At 46.2% G+C, this 19,827-nt stretch overlaps 1 protein-coding gene across 1 annotated transcript in view; it reads left to right on the forward strand.

Annotated features, from left to right (window-relative positions):
• The first annotated feature begins 4,440 nt into the window (after window positions 1-4,440).
• Window positions 4,441-19,827, forward strand: part of nkd1 (NKD inhibitor of WNT signaling pathway 1) — a 30,890-nt gene continuing 15,503 nt past the window's right edge. The window contains exons 1-3 of the mRNA XM_076013792.1: window positions 4,441-4,843; window positions 4,973-5,005; window positions 5,348-5,490. Coding sequence (XP_075869907.1) covers window positions 4,819-4,843; window positions 4,973-5,005; window positions 5,348-5,490 — 201 coding nt within the window. The 5' untranslated portion in view covers window positions 4,441-4,818. The remainder of the gene's footprint in view (window positions 4,844-4,972; window positions 5,006-5,347; window positions 5,491-19,827) is intronic.

Here is a 19,827-nt window from a genome sequence, read left to right on the forward strand (position 1 = left end):
TATTAGGATCATCTGGGGAAAGTTCCATGTGAAGGATCCTTTGAAATGTCAGCTCTCTTACAATGTGGGCGGTGATTAATTGCACAATTTTCTTTTGTGCTCTTAAACCAAAATAAGATTTTAGATGTGCATATTTTGACAAATGTTCCTGTTCCAACCCAAGTTACCACAGATTGAACCACACACTTGGCCCCCCAGATTCATATTATTCTTGTATATTTATTCGTTATATACTTTCTTTATCAAGACTTCACATGGACATAGTTTCTATGCCTCGGGACTTAAAGGCACCGTCGGCGCTAAACCTTTGCTGTTGCCTTGATATTGTACTTTAATTATAAGAAAAGGAGCCAATTCACTTTGTGTCGAAGAGACCATTTAAAATCCATGGGGCTGGAAGCCCTGGTGTGCAGAATGGCCAACGCATGCCAGTCTCCCCGCGGACCCTTTGCCTGACACATCACACGCTGGGCCACCACAATGGGCTGCCGAATGGAAAGGAATCAACACTGTACTCTAGTCACGATTGTCTTCTGCCCTTAACAACATCGCTGCCCTTTTGTTCCTCAGGATAAAGGCAACAGTCACATGTTTGAGCTTTAAGCGCCCAGCAGCTGCTCTTCTCTCCCTCTAGATGCTTCACATCCCCCTCCTCAATACCAGGCAGCATTCCCTCTGCTGGCTTCTCCAGGCAGCGGCTCTCTAACATTGTTAGAAGGACATAAACGCAGACATACCATTAGATAGCCCTGAATGTAGCCGTCTGAATGCCCCCCCCACCCCCCCGTCCTGTTTCAACAGAGAATGTGGGATTTTTTATGGGGGAATGAGCTTTGGTTGGCCACCAGGTAGAAGCACCTCCAATCAATCAATGCAGGTGCCGAGGATTTTTACTCAATTAAAGAGGAAACGACAACATCCATGAGACAGATTCCTATTGCAGTGGACCGATATCGCAATAAGAGCCAAATGTCCAGTTCCTTTATTTTATGATTTGATAAGGTGTCCAATTAAAAAAAAGGGGGCAAAAAAACCCCCCCAAAAAAACTGAATCCCACGATTACAGGGATTGAGTGGAGGTTTGTGGGCAGGGGGCAATTCCATGAGATTGCACATTGGCTTTAAACCCCCGCCACCTCCTCTCTCTCCGGCATCAAAGCTGCAGCCTGGAAATAAGGCCCGCAAAGCCATCTCTCCGTTGGCCTCTTCAAAGGACAGGAAGTGTGTCAGAGGGACAGGCCTTCTTTCCCAGCAAAATCAGACGAGTTGCTATAATAACAAGCTCATCTGTGTCTCTGTGGCAGAGCAGTTCAAAGGGGAGCCTTATTCCTCTTGGTAAAACATGTGATGATAGAGTCAGGATGCGGAAACCACTGTTTAGTAAAAATGCAACTGCAGGGCAGAACTGGAGAGTATGGTGCAAAGACTCATCCATAAGGACGTGACAGACCCTGCTGGAAAATTGAGGCCAGATGACGGTTTTGATCTGGATTCGGACAGAAATCGTCCCAGCTGAGTTGGATTTGCATATAACTTTTGGCTAATGGCTAATTCACTTGGAACTGATGGAGCTGCTGCATGTCGCGGTGTACCAGACTCTGGAGGATGAAGTTATAATTATGTACCTCTACCTGGTTACATGAACTCGTTGCTGCGTTCATATGAAAGCAAAGAAGCCGTCTTCGTGTCAACAGCTGGGAAGTTTTTCAATAGTTCCAATGTGGTGATTGCTTGAGGCCATGTGGTGAAATAAACAACCCTAGTCCCTGCGATGGGAAGTTGCCATGTTCAATTGGATTTGTCAGCCCTCCCAAAAAGTCCCTGCTTAGGGTTGTTGTTCTTGTCAGTGGACCATAGAGCTCCTGTTCCTGCGCTTTAGCGCCGAAGAATTCTCATTTGTTGAGTGTCAGCAGTGTTGCAGCTTACTGTTCCACTCAGAACACAACTATTCACACTCATGGCTGTTGAGCTTCAGGTAGGAGGAAACCACCGGTGAATGACAAGGTGTAAGACGCAAGGAGGTGTTTACCTTGTCAGCCGCTGTACAATTGTGTTAATTTGAACTAACGCCACACAATCTTGGCCAAAGTTTGACAAAAACCAGTCGTGCCAAATAGTCATGTTCATATTATAGCAGTGAGAGCTGAAACTCCTCTTTTCTTTATGCTTGTGCTCATTGGAGTTTGATCATTCAGCTTCTCGCCTGCGTGCAAGCCGGAGGAAGTGGAGTCCTGCCACTGGAAGAAGACCAACCCAAAGGTTTGTGTGGTATAATGTAACAGGCTGTTGGTAAATCGTATATATTTTTGGCAGTTCTTGACATTTTTCACTGTTATTTCACTGTTATGTGGCACGAGACTGTTGAGAAAACTCCTTTTGATGCCTTTACGGTTAATGTTAAGTTCTTCTTTAGGTTCCCCTTCAGGTTCCTATCGTGGGAAACTTGACAGTGAAAATGCTAATGTAACATTTTCTCTTCTGACCATAGATGACTTTTAAAATCGGCAATTAAATGTCAACATTGCATTTCCATGCAGGACAGCAGTGTGTTTGATGTCCTCGGGTTTGTGAATGCATGTTCAGCTCATCATTGCTCTGTGCACCAAAACAACACAACTAGATGATTATGATTTGATTATGATTATGATTTAGAGGCCATACAACACAACTACGTGAGCGTCATCGACTAAAACTGATGTATTTTTTTTTTAAGTTGCACTTTGGCGAGCTTACTTGCTTTTACAGATGCTGAGATTGAGGATTAGGTCATAAAATGGGCCAAAGCCGGTTGTGAGATTTTAATGTGCTGTTTTTAGACCTCATCTGAAATGTGACACGGAGATAATAAGAGGCTTTCTCTAAAATTAGACATCTTGTATTTGAAAAGAACAACATGCTATTTCAGCTTGACTGACAATACAGGAACAACCAACAAAAACTTTGATTTGAATATTTGCATAGTTGAGAACTGACAAGTGTTTCTGAATGACTTACACTCTATTATAAAATACGATTTGAGACATTTGTTTTTTATTGTGTCACATGATGGTTGTAAATGGGCGACACAATGATGCCGGGGTTGGCACTTTTTGCCTCACAGCAGCAGAGAGGTCACAGGTTGGAGTTTGCATGTTCTCACTGTGTGTGTGTGTGTGTGTGTGTGTGTGTGTGTGTGTGTGTGTGTGTGTGTGTGTATTCACATGTTTAGATGCAGTTCCGGTGAACTGGGAACTCTATTGGCCGTAGGTGTGAGTGTGAGTGGTTGGTTGTTGTCTTTCCATGTGGCTCTGCCATAAACTGATGACAGGTGGCTGATGACAGCTTGAATAGGCTCCGGCAGAGCGCCACCTTGAGTGCAGAGCTGATTGCAGAAAATTAAAACTGATTACTGAAAATGATACACACATGAAGAACCCGATCAAACTAATCCCATCACTCATCACCAGCCGTCTATTGCAATATCGCCACAGGGATTTTGCAATTGTTTCCAACTGCTTCCACACATTGGCCCACTCTGTGTTATAGTTGCATTATAAATGTTCAGTTGCAGTTATTCCAACCTTTGCCTCGGCATTTTTATATAATCCTGTTACCGCTGTGAAGGACATTTGCATTATTGTCATCCTGCGCTGAGCGTGGCATGTGCTGCAGTGACCTCTTTCTTTAACGATGTTCTTGAAGACTTCAAAAGAACCTTTGACTGCTTTCATCCGCTCCCTTAGTCCAATAGGACTTTCATTTCTGAACCGTATTATTGTGTCAAAGACTCTCAGAGACACACATGCTGGCCGCAGAGCTAACATGACAGGGATTTTGGAGCTCAGAAACGTCCCAGTGGATTACTATTGGCATGGTCTCAAGCTAAAATAAACAGCTTTTTATGGTTTATTTATTCATGTATTTGCTGTTTGCACCTTCACTTAAATGAACTTGTTTATTTTCTTTGTGTTGCTGTTGTTGTTGTTGTGGTTTTTGTTGTTATTGGTAGTGGTGGTGTTTTTAAACCTCCTATGATTCATGGTCCTTATGAGGGTCCCTGAACCTTATGTTTTTAAAACCAGTCAGTGTTACGGTGTGCAGCCTACTCACCCTGTTGTCCCTGGTGAGAACCGAGCATACTTTTAATGTTTGTCCAGTTGAAAATACTTGTTTCTTTTGACTTCTTCGGCCTCAAAAAAAAAAAAGACACACAGTTTGCGTGAAGCGTCTCAGGGAAGATCAACGCAAACCGGATACGTAGATATTACCTTTCACAGTAAGAAAAGCTCTCGCTCTCCTCCGCAGGTCAGCTCAGGCCATGTAGATGGCGTCTGATCAATTTTAGCTGTTTCATTCATCAAAATGTAAAACAAACAAACAAACAAAACAAAAACAACCGTCATAATCTCAAGTATCTACAGCAGGATTCGTGAACTTAAGCGGCTTCAACTGAGAAAACGCTCGTTTTCCGAGCAGCGCGTCTTGGCAGCCAGGACTTTTATTGTGACAGCAAGAAGAGGAAGTGGTTTGCGGCTTCATCTTGTGCTATTTGCGGTGTCGCTCTGGATCAAAGAGTCTCCGGGCTGCCGAAGCCTTGTACGGTCCCGGACTGATCGCGGCCAGCCAGCCAGCCAGCCAGCCAGTCAGTCAGTCAGTCAGACCTCTGTCTCCACGGACGCTCCTCTGTCTGGATATCTTCCCTCTTTCTTTTCTTTTTTCTTTCTTTCCTCCCCCCCATCCCGCCGAGCCGCTGCACTAAACAAAGCCTGAAGGAAAATCTTTGGATCTTTGGATTATATTCCTTCTGATGGTCTTCTAACTCCAACTCGATGAATAGAAATGGGTAAACTGCACTCGAAACATGGTAAGGTTTGTCTTATTGCTGAGAGGAATGACGGCTGCTGCTGCTGCTGCTGCTGCTGCTGCTGCTGCTGCTGCTCGACTTTCTAGTAACACTGTTCATTGTCTCCCGACTTTCTTCCACGCCGTCAAGCCGCTATCTGTAAACCGAGGGAGAGTCCTGAAGGTAAGCGCCTCGATCTCTCCCTCCTTCACTTCCACTCATATATGAAATATAGCTGAACTCCGGCACGCCGGTTCAGCTGTGTTTTGCGTAGCGGAGCAGTTTTTTTTTTTTTTTTTGCTTTCTTCCGTCCGCTCCTCACACATTTCACTCTGAAGATGGAGCGCTGATGTTGGAAAAACACGAGTGTGTGTGTGTGTGTGTGTGTGTGTGTGTGTGTGTGTGCGTGCGTGCGGCGCGTCTGCGCGCACTTTGAAGCTCGCCAATCGCTAATGATTTTTGCGCCTCTTTTGTTTTTTCTTCTCCTAAATTGTTTTTTTTTTGTTGTTTTTGTTTTTGTCTCAGGCGACAGTTTCGTAGTGAACGCCTGCCTCGCGAGGAAGGGACTCGACGACTGGCTCGTGAAGCAGCACAAGTATTACTGCGCGAGCCCCCGCCTCGAGCCGCGCGACTGTCACCGCAAGAATAGCTGCGGTTTGGCGACGCGGGTGAGTAAAGCACGGCGGCCACCATGAGGCTCCACTCTGTGTGTGTGTGTGTGTGTGTGTGTGTGTGTGTGTGTGTGTGTGTGTGTGTGTCGCGACCGGCAACCTCGCGTACCGCCAATTAGCGCGCTCTCGCGCTCCATCCTCCCATTTATAACACATGGTGATACGCAGATTGTATATGTCCCCACAGCGGTGTGTGTGTGTGTGTGTGTGTGTGTGTGTGTGTGTGTGTGTCCTTGTTTGTGTATACGTACACACGCATCCATATGTATTTCTGGACCGAGCCCTGCGATCACGCCGCTCTCCAGTTGTTACTTTCTGTCCTGCTGCATGTTTGAGGTGTTCCAGTGACTTGCAGTGGAACTCTCAGTGTGTCCAGTGTTCCCCGCAGCTCCACTGCGCTGCGTCGCCAGGTAGCACGTCACAGCTAGGAGTGGTTGACCACATTACAACCGCCTTGTTGACATTTTATGCTGACAACAAGTGAACAATGGCTGAAGGTGTGCATGGTGCAAAGGAACCACGATGATCCAAAAAATGAAAAAAACGCATCCACGCCAGCCATGAATACGCGGACGATTCAGTCAATAATTCAATATGCTGGCAGATGTTGCTGTTTCACTTTGCCCAGACTCCCTGTGGATTTTTTTTTCAATGGGCCAGCAGAATAAAACAATCAAACAAACAAACAAACAAACAAGGACATGTAAAGGTGCAAAGCCGGAGTTGATTCTGATTCATATTTCACATTGTTGTAGCGATCTGATCTGTGACGTCTCTCTACATCATGATGACAATCGTGGCTCCTGAAAAGAAAGCATCACTTTTGCTCAGTGTTTGTTCATCTGGATCTCAACAACCAACCGCTTTGGTGACGCTCCTCGCACTGATTTGTGCTTTTAGTTGGAGATGGATCAAGGCTGAGCTCAAAGCGTTTCAGAGTGTCGGTGTTATGACAGGTGTGCATTATGACGGCTGAGAGGGGGGGGGAGTGTTGAAGGCACAGCTTGTTGTTGTTGTTTTTTCTGTTTTGGCATTGCAGTAAACTGGTTGGTGTTCTTGTCAAGTGAGGAAATCCTCTGGAAGGGCTTCAGAGGAGACTTAAGCTGCTTTAGTTAGTGATGCCTTCATCAAACATGGCATGTTTCTGGAATTGAAGCGGAACAAGACAAAAGAAAGATCAGTTCCTGCACCCACCATCCACATTCCAAAAGCAGAAATGCACCTTTCTATTCATCGCATCCTAGACAGCATGTTTCTCTGAATTTCATTATCTTTTTTTTTTTTTTACAACATAGAAGCACCTGATGTAATTCTGTTCTGATGGTATGTGGGATGACATCTTTTGGCATGCAGCTTTTTTTTATTATTTTTTTTAACAAACTGTTTAAAATTCACCTACTTCACAAGATAAATTGGGTTCTTGACAAAAAAAAAAAAAGAAAAAAGAAGTAACGTTTGTATGAGAAGAAGGAAAGCGTTCGCATAGTTGTAGTTGAAATAGTTGTTTTATCTCTGGAACAGGTTTAAAGTCCACCATTGTTTTCTTCCCTGTTACAAGGTGATTTGTACGGCTTTCCTCTCACTGAAGGGCAGCCGTGGTGTGGCTGGTAAATTAGTGACAGACTGAGAGCGCTAATGCTCTGCTACGATATGCCTTCATCTGAGGACGACTGTGGCATGGAGAAAAACACTTTTTATTGATTTAATTTTTTTGTTTCGCCTTACAATGGCGTACATTCAAAGTTGCAGGAACCACACATACCGCAAACTCTTTGTCTTCTGCATTCGGCTGAATTAAGAAAAATCTAAAACTGTGATTTAAAGCAGCTCTTGGTAACTTTCGGTGGAAATGAGCAAAAAAAGTGACGAAGTAAACACGCTGCAGCCGGCGTTAGTCAATTGATGGAGCGCTCGCACGTCTTTCATCGAGGTTAATTATTGGGTTCCATTCCGTCATTTTATAATCTTATGTATTTGTAATAGTAGTATGTAAAACCGCCTCTAAATAAACGTGTGGCGTTGCCGTATAGTGGTTTGTCTGGCGTGTCGGGTCGCGCTTGAAAGTTACGCAGTGCAGTTACAGCTGGCACAACTCCCCCCACCCCCCTCTCGCTGCCCAGGCGGCACCATTGATCCTATTAATCGGTTATCCATCGCTTCACTGAGTTTGGAATCATAATTTTATGGTGGAAAAGTTACCTAGAGCTGCTTTAAAAAGAAACTGCAGCATAAAGCTATGTGCAATGTATCACTTTTGCAATCTCTGCATGGTTTGTGCATGCAGAGCATTCAGTGCCGAATCATCACAATGCTTTTGCCATGTATTTTTTGCCTCAGAAACAACAGCATATCTGCTGTTGCAATCATGAGACAGCTGGGCCAGACAGGAGTACAAGCTCCTCACTGAAAAGGCTGTTATTATCATTGTTATTGTTATTTTTCTTTAATGATATATTTAAGTCTCCAAATTGCCTTTAAATCTCAATATTAATGGTAATAATCACAGTATTAGTCCAAAACTCTTATTTATATCCCATCTGTTAAGTTTCTTTTACTTTAATGGCAGAACAAAACCTAATAAATTTTCAAATATTACTCAAATTTTTTATTTATAACTTACTTTTACACACTTTGGTCTGCAGAGGCACCAATGAAACTCTTTTCTCCAACACACGTGACGGTGTTGAAAGTGAACCAGGTCTTATTTTGAAGGGAGTGAAGAGTGAAAACGATTGGCCCTGCTGTGTCTCACTTCAAAATGAGACTCGGAGTCTGCTGGCGTTAAAAGCTGTCTTTATTGTGTGGAATACCTGGTGAGACTGTTATTTATAGCTGTTGTTCTTTGAGGCCCCCTCCCAGCTGAACCAGGGTCCAAGAGAATGTGGGTCGGGTGTCAACACTGGGGAGCCTCGGCTTGGAATTCTTTTGATCTGAAATTTTCCAAACCATATTTCCCATAGGAAGAGGGGCTGGCGTCGCACCAGTCATTGTTGGCCGGCACTCACACACATTGTTTGTCCTCATTAAAGGATATTAATTGCGGGTGAAACATTGAAAGCGGCTGAGGATCTAAATGACGTTTCCATGCAGACTCGAGCCGCACTCATTCATGACCCGGTGCTGTTTGTGTTGCAGACAGTGAGTGAGTGGTGTGGGCAGGTGGGGCTGCTGCAGCCTTGACACATGAGGTCCAGGTCATGTGAGCTCCGGCACACTTTCTCCCCCGTGTACAGTGCCGTGTCTGCACCTAGCCGAAAATCTGATATTATGCACACACCCAGTAGAATCATGTTGCTGACAGACATTGATAGGCAAGGAGGCTTCCCCAGCTCACGGCTTGTGGGTTCCAGTATCGACTGCTGGTTGGTTGAGGTTCCTGCAGCTGAGAAAGACGAGCCCACCGTGCAGAAGTGTGTTTTTAAACGCTGATCTTTTCCTCCTTTGCTCTTGTGAAAACCTCTTTCTGCTTTTCCTGCTTCCTCTCTCCCTCCCACCGTCCATCTGTGTCTTCACTCCCCCCCCACCCCATATCCCCGCTAATGGTTGTAGCCGATGAAATGCCGCTGCATTGAAGCGGGCCGCGCAGGAAGTGTTTGTAGTGACACTGATTGCTCCCCCTTCACCTTCCAGGCCGGCAGAAACCACCGCCAGGCTTCCCATTTGCTCCGGCCGCTCTCTTGAATTCCCCAGGAGCTGCACAGAGTCGCAGTAGGCCAATGAAAGGAAGCTGACGGCAGAATGCGACTCAAAAGTGCATCAGAGTAAAGAAACGTGTGGTGCCTCAGAGTGGGTTGCCTGCCTGCCTGCCTGCCTGTCTGCCTTGTGATTTTGTTGCAAAGTGGGAAAAGGTTTGTTTGAACTTGGTCTTGCAGCTCTGAGGCACATTCCCTCAGCCTCCCCTTCCTATAAAAGACATGTCAGCTTTGGCGACGGCCCCTCTTTTTGCAGTTTGCGTGTGCGTCTGTGCCGGCTGTGCCTGCTCCGTCGCCGCTCTCACAAAGTGAGCTCCCTTGTCTGGAGGCTGAAAACACCTTTGAAAAAAGCACAGCCCTCGTCCTCTTTCTCTTTTCTGTCATCTCCCTTTGCGTTCTCTTTCCCACCAACTGGCCTCTTGTGCGTGCGGCGTGACGTATGCCCCTCTCCCGCCAGGCTCTACCCCCTCAGTGCTCCCGAGGGACCGGGGGCCTGTTGTTGCTTCTTTGAAGAGGCTGGGAGAAAAGTTTGCAGCCTCGCTCGCTCTAAAGAGAAGAAGAAAAAAAAAAGCTCGGCCTTCTGGGAGGAGGGGTAGCACCTGGTCGTAGAGGGGCTCTGTGGCTCTTTTTTCTTTTCTGAATTTTCCCATGAGGAGATGGGGTGGAAGCTCTGACGTAAACCCAGCTGGAGGACTGGCTGTTTTGGAGGAGTGCAGGTGGTTTTAATGTCAGATTCAGCATCAAATGTCAGAGAGATTAGTGGGAAAAAAAGGAGAGAAGTCCCCCCCCCCCCCCATGTAACCAGGCACGGTGGATAAATCCTGCTTGCAAGAAGTGGTGTCTTTTCTATGCTATGGAGAGACGTGATCTCATAAGCTAAACATTTCAATTCACTCATTTCAAATCAGTTGAAGGGACGGCCAGGGGTTTGTATTCTTGACATCGCATGTCAGGCGACAGCTCGGCGTCTCTTTTAGGTGTCAGCAGGATCAATCCTTTATTTTCGTCTCGGTCAAAGTATGAGAAATATGGCATTCAAGAAGCGCTATGTGCAAATCTCCTCACGCGTGTGCGTGTGAGTGTGAGCGAGCGTGCGGAGCGTCTGGAGTCAGCTGTATGGGTGCTGCGCAGATCAAAGGCTTCTGGGGTGAATGTGCACTAAATCCCCGTGGATTAGCAACTGAGATTGTGCTTTGTTTCTCCAAATTTAGGCTGAGTTTGGACTGAGGGGGTAGCTGTTGATCAAAGTGTCCATCGCCTCCCTCTCACTGTTGCTCCTCGCCTCTACACACCGACGGAGACGCTCATTCCTCAGACATTTTTAAGATGCTTCTTTTCTTTTGTTGTGTTGGTGGCGCTGTGGGTGGTGCTGGTGGTGGTGATGGTGTGGTGCTGGTGGTGCTGGTGGTGCTGGCGGTGGTGGTGGGGGTCCCCAGCAGCACATTTGGAAATGGATGAGCATGTACCTTGTAAATAATATAAGTTGCTTCTTTGAGTGTGTCTGAATGTGGAGATGGTTTTACTGACATCATCATCTTCGCTCTAATGCCTTCATCTCTCTGACCTTTTGATGTGTGCGTCTGCCTGACACATGCTAATGCGCAACGAAAAGCTGCAGCCTCCCTTTCCAGTTTTAACTTGGAATATTAAGGCTGAAAGGAGGGAAATATTTGGGCAGATAGTTGCTGTCAAGGTTTGTGCCGTCAACCCACCAGATCAGAGACTTCTACCACTCTGCGTACAGTTTCAACCATAGATTGATATTGATTTTAATGGAGGAGGAAGATCAGTTTTTTTTCCCCCCAGAGAATTAAGGGATGCATTAATCATCTATCTGAGCACATTCCATTAAACTTGTGCCACAAACTGTTCAAACACAAACATTTGTTTAATTAAATTTAGAGGTTGAAAAAAATGTCACTTTTTGTCTCAAGTTTAGCAGTAGTAGTTTTGTTGGCATCATTAAAAAAATCAGTGGATACAGCTTTCAAACTTCATGTTATGCAAACTATTCTGCTTTGATGCCATCATTTGCCTAATTATGAACACGCTATGCACCGCACCAATTTTTGAATCAAAACTTATTTGAATTAACTTGGTTTGAATGGAGAATTGATTTTAAATCGAATGGTGACTTCAAGGACTGGAATCCAATTGAATTGTGACATACCCAAAGATTGACATCTCTATTGGGTCCAGTGGTTGTATCCAGTCTCATCAGACCTGTTCTGTTTGGGAAGCATGTGGAATCAGTGTTAAAGGTGTGTGTGTGTGTGTGTGTGTGTGTGTGAAAACTCTGGGTGACTGGAGCTACTGTGCTAGCGCTGGGCTCCACTGAGCTTTCTGCAGGAGCTCAGTGCCCATTTTAATCACCCACTTAAAAGGCTCTGCTGAAGTGGGTGTTTAAGTGTTTAAACCCTGAATAATTCTCACTTGTTTGTTTATCAAGTTCCCCTGCGGGTTGCGCTCTGGCCTGTGCCAGTAAGCAAGGAATAATTTGACTCAGTGCTCAAAGAAGCTCTCAAATAGTGCAAGATCACCATCTGCTTAAAGCAGCGATGGAGCCTCATGAGAGTGCACATCAGGCACACGCAAACACACACAATTATATCCATCCAGCGCAGAGGCACTGACAAACACATAAGCACATTTAACCCATTTGTTTAGCCTAATGGGGATCTATTTATAACCCTCAACTGATTCTCTTCCACTGGCTTCTCCAACAAACCCGATTGTGAGGAAGCACCACTGATGGGCGTCTCAGCTACCATTAGTGTGGTCGTTGTGTTTGACAGTTCTTCTTTCTGGCCAGGCCTCAACAGGCCACATGAGGTAAAAGAAAGTGAGGAAGTGGCCGAAGATAAACAGAGCTGGGAGAGCATTGTACCACCGAGAGACGCTGGCTGAGGAGCTCTCGCTCCTCTTCCTGTGGCGCTGGGCTGCAGAAGGTCGGTCTGGATTGTCTGTTAGAGGATGTTTGTGGTGGCAGGAAAGCTCCACAGCGGGCCAGTCCTGCTCAAAGGAAAGCTGTTCCGCCCCCCCACTGGTGTCTTTACGCTCCACAGGTGCCACAACCTAAAGGGAAGCCCACTCTATAGACTCTCAATGAAGCTGACCATTCCTGGGCTCCCTAAAGAGCCATTTGGCCTGTCAGTCAAAGCCACCACTCCCCCATCACGCTTCCTTTGGAAGTTTGAAGTAGCTGGGAATTGGATTTGCATTTTCTCCCAAGTTTCATCCTGCTTTCTTTATCTTTGGTGTGTTTTTATTCAAGGAGGCTAAAATATCGGTTGGTGGCTGTAATTTGATTGTAATGCAGGCGTCCCTGGTGAAAGTTCTCACATTAAACTCACGTTAAAAGCCCTTGGAGTAAACTTTAACCTTTAGCAACATATTATTAGGTAAGCTTTAAAGGTCCAGTGTGTGAAATATAGCTTGATTTATGGTTTTTATACGGGTAAAAGCTTCACATACTGCCCAAAAATACATTAATAAAAGGGTATACTGGCATTCCAATAAAACTCTTTTGGTTTATATATTTTCCTTGAAAACCTTACACACGGGACCTTTAATAGTGGACTTGATGTTAATGGTGCTGCTGTGTGTTTACACATGACTTTCCAGTGGAATACAACAAGAAGCTTTATACCTGAATTTCTTTGCTTGTAGCACAGCAGCTTGGAATGGTCAGAGGTGTTGGTGAGACTCAGGCCATTTTACTGGATGATCAGAACCTCAGGTTGTACTGCCATGACTTATTTTGACAGTCACTGATGAGCACATGAGAGTGGGAGGACCCAGTTAGACGGGCGCCATGGTTTCATCTGTGAAGCTGGTTGGGAGCAGCATCAAGACGACACCAACTGGTGCCATCTTCTATCACTGCAGTGTTGTTTAAGACACTTGGAACATAATCAACGAGGTTTCGCTCAAAGGTTTGGTCATTTATTTTGGTTACTCCAAAAACAATGTATGATTCGGACACCCAGGACGCCACGATGTCGGCGACCTCCCGCACTGACAGCTGACCCAGTGACCACGAGTGGCCGCCTCGGCTCAGCCCGTCGCCAGGCTTGGCCTCACCAAAAGTTCATTCAATTCTTTCTTTCTTTGTCCTTTTTGCACAATCTGAAGTCACGCTGCTGCAGCCTAAACACATTACCCAAACCAAAATGAATGGGAGAAGTGGTGCTATTGTCATAACAGTGACTTGAGCCTGAGTGAGGCCTTTTGGTTTTGGAGCTAAATTAAGTTACAAAAAAAAAAATAAAATAAAGAAGTGCTACATTGACTGTGAAGCTGCTGCCTCCCTTTAATTGTGGCCGTCACTCTGCACTCCTGCTGGACGCGCTGCCCACACCACAGTCTGATCAGTTCCACTTCACAAGTGACCGCTCATTAGCACTGAAAGACGTTCAATCACCCAGAGTCTCCAGTCGACACGCAGCATGAAGCGCTAACTGTCAGTGTACTTGACAGTGGACGGCATGGCACTCCAAGCCAGATATTGTGCACACTGTTGCGTTACGACATTCACTGGTGGCAGAAAGCTGGTTTACAGCTGAGTGAGCACCTCCGCTGCAAGCTAATCATGGTGACACAAGGCAGTAATTCTGGACCTGCCCCGGGCACCAGCACACATGCACATACAGTAGTAGTGGTTGAAGTGTCTGTTTGTGCCACTGTGTTTACGTGCAGAGTTGAAAGGCTGTCTGTAATTGCAGAGATTTCAGGTCCTTGTATGTGAGGATGTTTAGAGGTGGTGGCCTCAACTGGCAGGATGTCTGCTGTGTTGTCAGCACACGTCTTTGTGTGCCTGTGCCGGTGTGTAACAGCACCGGGGCCACCTCGGTGCCAAGGTCACCTCTGCTGGATGTGCACGCCGCATTAAGAATGCTTTCAACGCATTTTATGGAGTTTTTAAAGATAAGTGGTTATAAACACTTTTTGTTTCGGTCTCCCCCCCCCCGAGTAGTTTCCTCATTGCATCCACAGTACAAAACTTTTCAAGAGATGCATCGTAATTCTGCATGTCATGGGTCACAAACTGGTCGCAGATTCTACACACTGGACCTCGGCTTCAAGCTCATTTCCTCAGCCAAGGGTGAGAGATATTATAGCACCGACGGCTCAAGCTCTGCGAGTACAACTGTGTCATTTTGAAAAAGACTCCCACTCCTTCTTCCTCCTCCCTTCTTCTCTCCATTTTTTGGGGGCTGAGCTCGACTCTCTCGTCAGAGGGCCATAATGCTGTGATTTGTTACTCTTGGCAGGCGGAGACAAACTGTAAATCAAGGCCAAGCGACAGGCTGTCTCCATTCCCTTCCAAACTATAGCTCCCTCCTGGGAATGCAATGTCCCAGAGTGGAGTCGGCTGCCTGCTGGAGAAGTCAACTCGCCTCCAGCTCCGATTCCACCGCCGCTCCTCCCCAGTCCGCAGAGGAACCAAAACAAAAACACAATGATATTGTACACGCCTCCTACTCGTGTCTTATCTGAAGGCCTTGTGTGTGACTGCTTACATAAGGTAGTCAGTTTGCTTCGTCATTTAAACAAGCGGCTGCTTGTTTGTCAGGTCCGGGCTCCTTCTCACTGTTGCTTGACCAAAACAGACGACGGTAAAACTGAAAATGAAATAAAACCATCAGTAAGTCCTAAGTGACACCAGTTGCCCTGTTGAGTCTCCACGCTGTGGTGGTAGTGGAGCTGATAAGTGTCAACTCACTCATTGGATGGTCGTGCATTGCGTCTCTGGTCCAGTTGGTCTTGTAGCTGTCCAGCAGTCCAGCGCTCCCAGTGCCTGTAGAGGGACTCGCTGGATGACATCATCCGACCAGGAGCTCACGCAGCTCAAAGAACAAACATTCAGAGAGATCCTGGAGATCAGACACCACCAACACCGCTGCTGCTCCTCTTGTCAACACAACACAAAGCAAAGTTGGACCTTCAAGCTGACCAGTGAACACTAGTTAGTGGCGCTGGCTGCCCCCCCGCCCTCCGTGTGCCCACCACAGGACATGTGAACCTCTGACAGGTGTGAAAGCCTTAAACTTTTACTGGCAGAGACGGGAGCCCCTCTTTCTGGCTGATTGTGTTCAATCAAAGCAGTCGGCAAGCTGCAGCGTGGAAGCTGCTGAACTGTTACTCATTCAGTTCGACTCTTGATCTCGACACCTTTTATCATCTCCCTCTCCCCAGTGAGATAAGGCTTTGATAGGAGTGGGATATGTTGATTGCTGTGTGTGCGTGTGCGCTTGAGCGTGTGTGTGTGTGTGTGTGTATACGTAATTTCTTTCAAGAGCCAATGAAGGCTTTTACCTTCCATAAGAGGGAGGTTGTTAGCCTGCGGGGCTGTCTGAGTCGTAAAAGCTTATCTTTGCAGGCGTTAAAGTTTGTAAATGGGTCATTAAAGTGCCGACTAACTTTACACATAAAACATAAAAAGGAGCGAGGGGGAGGGAGATTACCTCAGATCAGCATGTTTCTGAAGCCCAGAGATGAGGCCTCGTAAATCTCGGCTAATATTCCACCTCGCAGCCTTTGATGTGGGCCAGTCAAATGTGGCCGGCGGTGTTTGCTAATGTAAATCTGGACAGACGGACGGACAGACGACCGAGGGGCGGCCTGTGGTGGCGTTGCAACAAAAGGAAGCCGTCCGAAGCTCCGGCGGCGGCGGCGGCGGAATAAAAGCAACAGAACTAAAACAACTGGAGCTGGAGGGCAGCCAACAGATGTACGGAAATTGTCGCACGGACGCGGACGCGCACATGTTGACGCAGCACCGGGCCACGTGTCTGTCTGCGCACCCTGCCGCTCCTGTGTCACAGAGTTCATTTCCACTGACGCTGCAACAGTGTTGCTGCTGTGTAATTTGACTGAGCCAGAAAAAAAGAAAAAGAGAGAAAACCCTAAACTCGACTTTTTCCCCACATCACACACCGATGTTTTTTGTTTTTCCGTGTGTGTGTGTGTGTGTGTGTGTGTGTGTGTGTGTGTGTGTGTGTGTGCTGCATGTGTGACCTGTGTCATGAACTAGACTCAACACGGTAAGACCTCTGGCATGTGCTGCCTCCTCCGGCTCCAGCACCGGTGTTGCTGACCGTGCAGCTTTAATCATAGAGTGGCTTCCTCCGACCTGCGTGCCGATGGATCTCAAGTCTGCACCTATAATTTCTTTCCCGAGGCGCAGAAAGAAGAGCAGAGGTGTCGGCCGGTCGGGCTGCGCCGTCTGAGGATTTGCACTTTAGCCGCCCCTGAGTGCCTGGATAAAGTGGCTGCCTTTCCACCACCCCTAGAACTGCGCAAATCCTAAATATGGCAATAAAAACTGTTGATGGAAAAACCTCTCAAATGTGGCTGAAAGGTTTTGCCGCTCTCATCAGGTGGTTTTTCACAAGTACCCATATAGAGGAATATCGCAAAAGTGTCATGGAAATTCTTTTTTCGCATTTATACGTCAGCGGACGTGACGTGCAGGGTCACGTGACCCGTCCAACACCCACGTCATCAAGTATTGTTCTTATTTTTGAAGTCGTACTTGCAGTCTGAGGGTTTGGCACTTAAAAAATATATATTTCCTTGTTATTTTGAGCCTATGTGTGCTTTGCAGTTGGCATTGAAAAATGAAAAAAAGTTGATATTTTGATCAGCCTCATATTTCTCGTAGTTGTACTGAAAGGGCACAACTTGCCACTCAGACGTCCACCAGTTGTGTTGTGTTTTACGCCAGCGCTCCATGTACACCCTTTGAGCCCTGCCAAAGCACCGCCTTTCTTATCAAAGCCGTTCAATTCCATTGTAAAATACAGCCGATATCGCTTCTTCTTGGCAAGTCGTACGCAACTGGTTGAGACCACTGTTACACGGTTGTTGAGTTTGTTCTGAAGATAAGACGATATTAAGGCACATCTGTTCCGCTGGAGCCGCTTCAAAGAAGAAGAAGAAAAAAAAAAAACACAAACAAAAAAAGCCAAAGTGCTGCAGCAGCGCTGGACGTGACCGTGGGCCTTCACATGACGGAGGCTGAGCCGCTGCGCCGCTGCGCCGTGAGAAGCCCAGACACATTGCTCTTTTTAATTTTCCATTTGCTCTCAATTTGTACCGTTTGTGAAGAATTGTTCACGCGTCCCGGCCCTCCATAAATCCTCCTGCCCCGCATCAGGTTTGCTACGCTATATAATTATCTAAGATCTTTATTTCATGTGTGAAAGCCGATTCCCTTTGAAGAGCCAGTGAGGCGGCGCAGCGCTTCACTACCTCACATCAACACCCTCTATCTTGGCTCCATCTCAGGGCCTCATGTTTTACTGCCACGCTGCGTTCGCAGCAGCGCTGTTCAACGTTGCTGGGAGCTGAGGAAGCGTTCAGAACAATAAAAAAAAATAAATAAATAAAAAAACAACCAAAAAAAGAAGGCGACTTGCCCGGTGACTTACGGTCCGTTCAGAATTTAATTTTTCCCTCCGTCCCCAGCAGTGTCACCACACCCAGCAGACAGCGCTGCTCCAGATTGCACAGGCTTCCTTTGAAACAGCCTCCAGTGTGTCTCAATTTACTCTCTGGGTTGCTGAAAAGGGGGGGATGTGATGTGTGTTTGTTCTCTTGGAATCTCCTGCTGGTAACGTGACACCCTTAAGCTCATGTGCAGCCCTTCAACTAATTGGAGCAGTTTTTGTTTTCTCATTTCAAGTCTCAGTTTCAGTCGCTGCCTTTGCCCTGGAGTTTTATAAATAAAAAAAAATGAAACTCCCAAGCCGCACAGCTGCTTTAGCCATCAGCATTAGGTCATAAACTCGAGCCAGTGGCTGCTATCCAGGTGAGAGAGAAAAGAAGAAATCCATCAAAATTCATTTCTTTCGTCAAGTGCTCTGCATTTATGAGACAATCAGCAGCCGCCTGGCTTCAGCGGCGGTTCAAGAACAACACGCCTTGAGTTGCAGTTGCTCTCTGGCTGCAGTACATGATGCTTTGTACACTGTCCCGTAATAAAGCAGGGTGATCTTAATGGACATGCTGTAGCTGTGATGAAGTGATAATTATTTCTCAGCGCTGGGGTTCTAATCCCGTCCAGTTCTGGGTGGTTTTTATGAGCGTCAGCGACATAAGCCATCTCCTGTTTGAAAGGCCCAAAGGATGCTGACACGGACTTGGAAAAGTGCCAAATTCTTTTCCCTCTTTCTTCCCTTTCTTCACTTCCCCAGCCTGTCTGTCTTGCTCATTTGGCTATATGTGGCATTTTATGTGCCCCCCACAACCACCTTATTCAACTGGGCATTGCTTTGGTAAAAAAAATATCACAGTGCTGAAGGTGTTTTCTTGTAGTGGTTTGGAGGGACAAAGAAGGAGGCACCCTGTCGCAGTCCTAATGAGATTTTTCCTGGGTTTTGATGGGCTGCCAGTGGCGCTGCCGTTGCTTCAGAGTCTCGCCTCTATTGAGGCCTGGCGTTTGATCAGGGGGAGCTGTCGTCGGCGGCATAAATTGTCAGCTTATGTGGCAGGTCGCGGAGACAGACAGCCAAGGGTCTAAGCAGCCTTGTGGGACTTTTCCACGGCTACATACAAATACGTATTATTTGCACATTCATGTATCCCTTTTTGCTCTCGGCAAAAAAAAAACAAAAAAAAAAACCCAACCAAAAGCAACCAAAGACTGGCAACGAATGTCCATGTCTGCAGAGCTGAGAATGCCAAGAACCTCCCAGTCACCAAGTTGCTTGTGTGTCAGTGTTTGCTTCACTTCAATAGAGCCCTCTTGCTGTCTGTGCTGGGACAGGACAGAAATCTCATCAAACAACTTGGACACTCTGACTATTACACCTCTAAGTGATCAGAGTCTGTGTTCCTAATAGTTTCACGACAGTAATTCTTCCATGTTTTGGTCCAATCTTTGCTCGTCTCGCTGCAAGACTTGCACTCCAAATGCAGGTTCCTTTATAAATGACATTTATTGATTGTTTCACCATTGAACTGACATATTTTGTGTGCAAACGCAAAAAACAGCAAATTTACTTTTGAGCAGATTTCATCATCATTATTGCAGAAAGAACTAGTAACCTTGAAATCCCTGCTAATGTGTCCTTAATAGATTCACTCTCTTAAATTGTGGCATTGATGAGGTTTTTCAAGGAGACCTGTGGCCAAAGCAAACAGGCCTTGAGAGTGAGTGGAGAGTGACGTGGACGGGGGCAGACACACTGTGCTCTGTGTTTGGCAATCTCTGGCAATTAATCACTTTCAGTGAAGGACCTTGAACAACTTTAAAGCATGCGGGGGCCACACAATCCTGTTTTATAGATCAATATTAGTAATAAGAAACTCTGAAAGGCCTGGCTGGCGTTGCAAACAGAACTCTTCATGCTTCACATTAAATCATCATGTCTGGAAAATTGTTTCATTTGGTCCCAAGTGCACCGGAAAGACACCGGTTGGTACCGTTGAATCAAATCCTGACAAGACGACTCCATGGCAATTTTGTACATGTAGTTGTAGTTGTTTGAACACTTTAAATAAGTGGTGTTGAATGTTGTCCCAGTATGTTACTTAGAAGTGAAATTGGCCAAATTGGTCATATTGGCTGATCACTGTGAAAGTGTTTGAAAAATGACAGAGTAGAGAAATTCCATCACCATATGCTGTTTTCATT

The sequence above is a fragment of the Nelusetta ayraudi genome, unplaced genomic scaffold, assembly GCF_046127955.1.
Source record: "Nelusetta ayraudi isolate G7.1 ecotype Tasmania unplaced genomic scaffold, CSIRO-AGI_Nayr_v1 ptg000157l, whole genome shotgun sequence".
Classification (NCBI taxonomy): domain Eukaryota; kingdom Metazoa; phylum Chordata; class Actinopteri; order Tetraodontiformes; family Monacanthidae; genus Nelusetta; species Nelusetta ayraudi.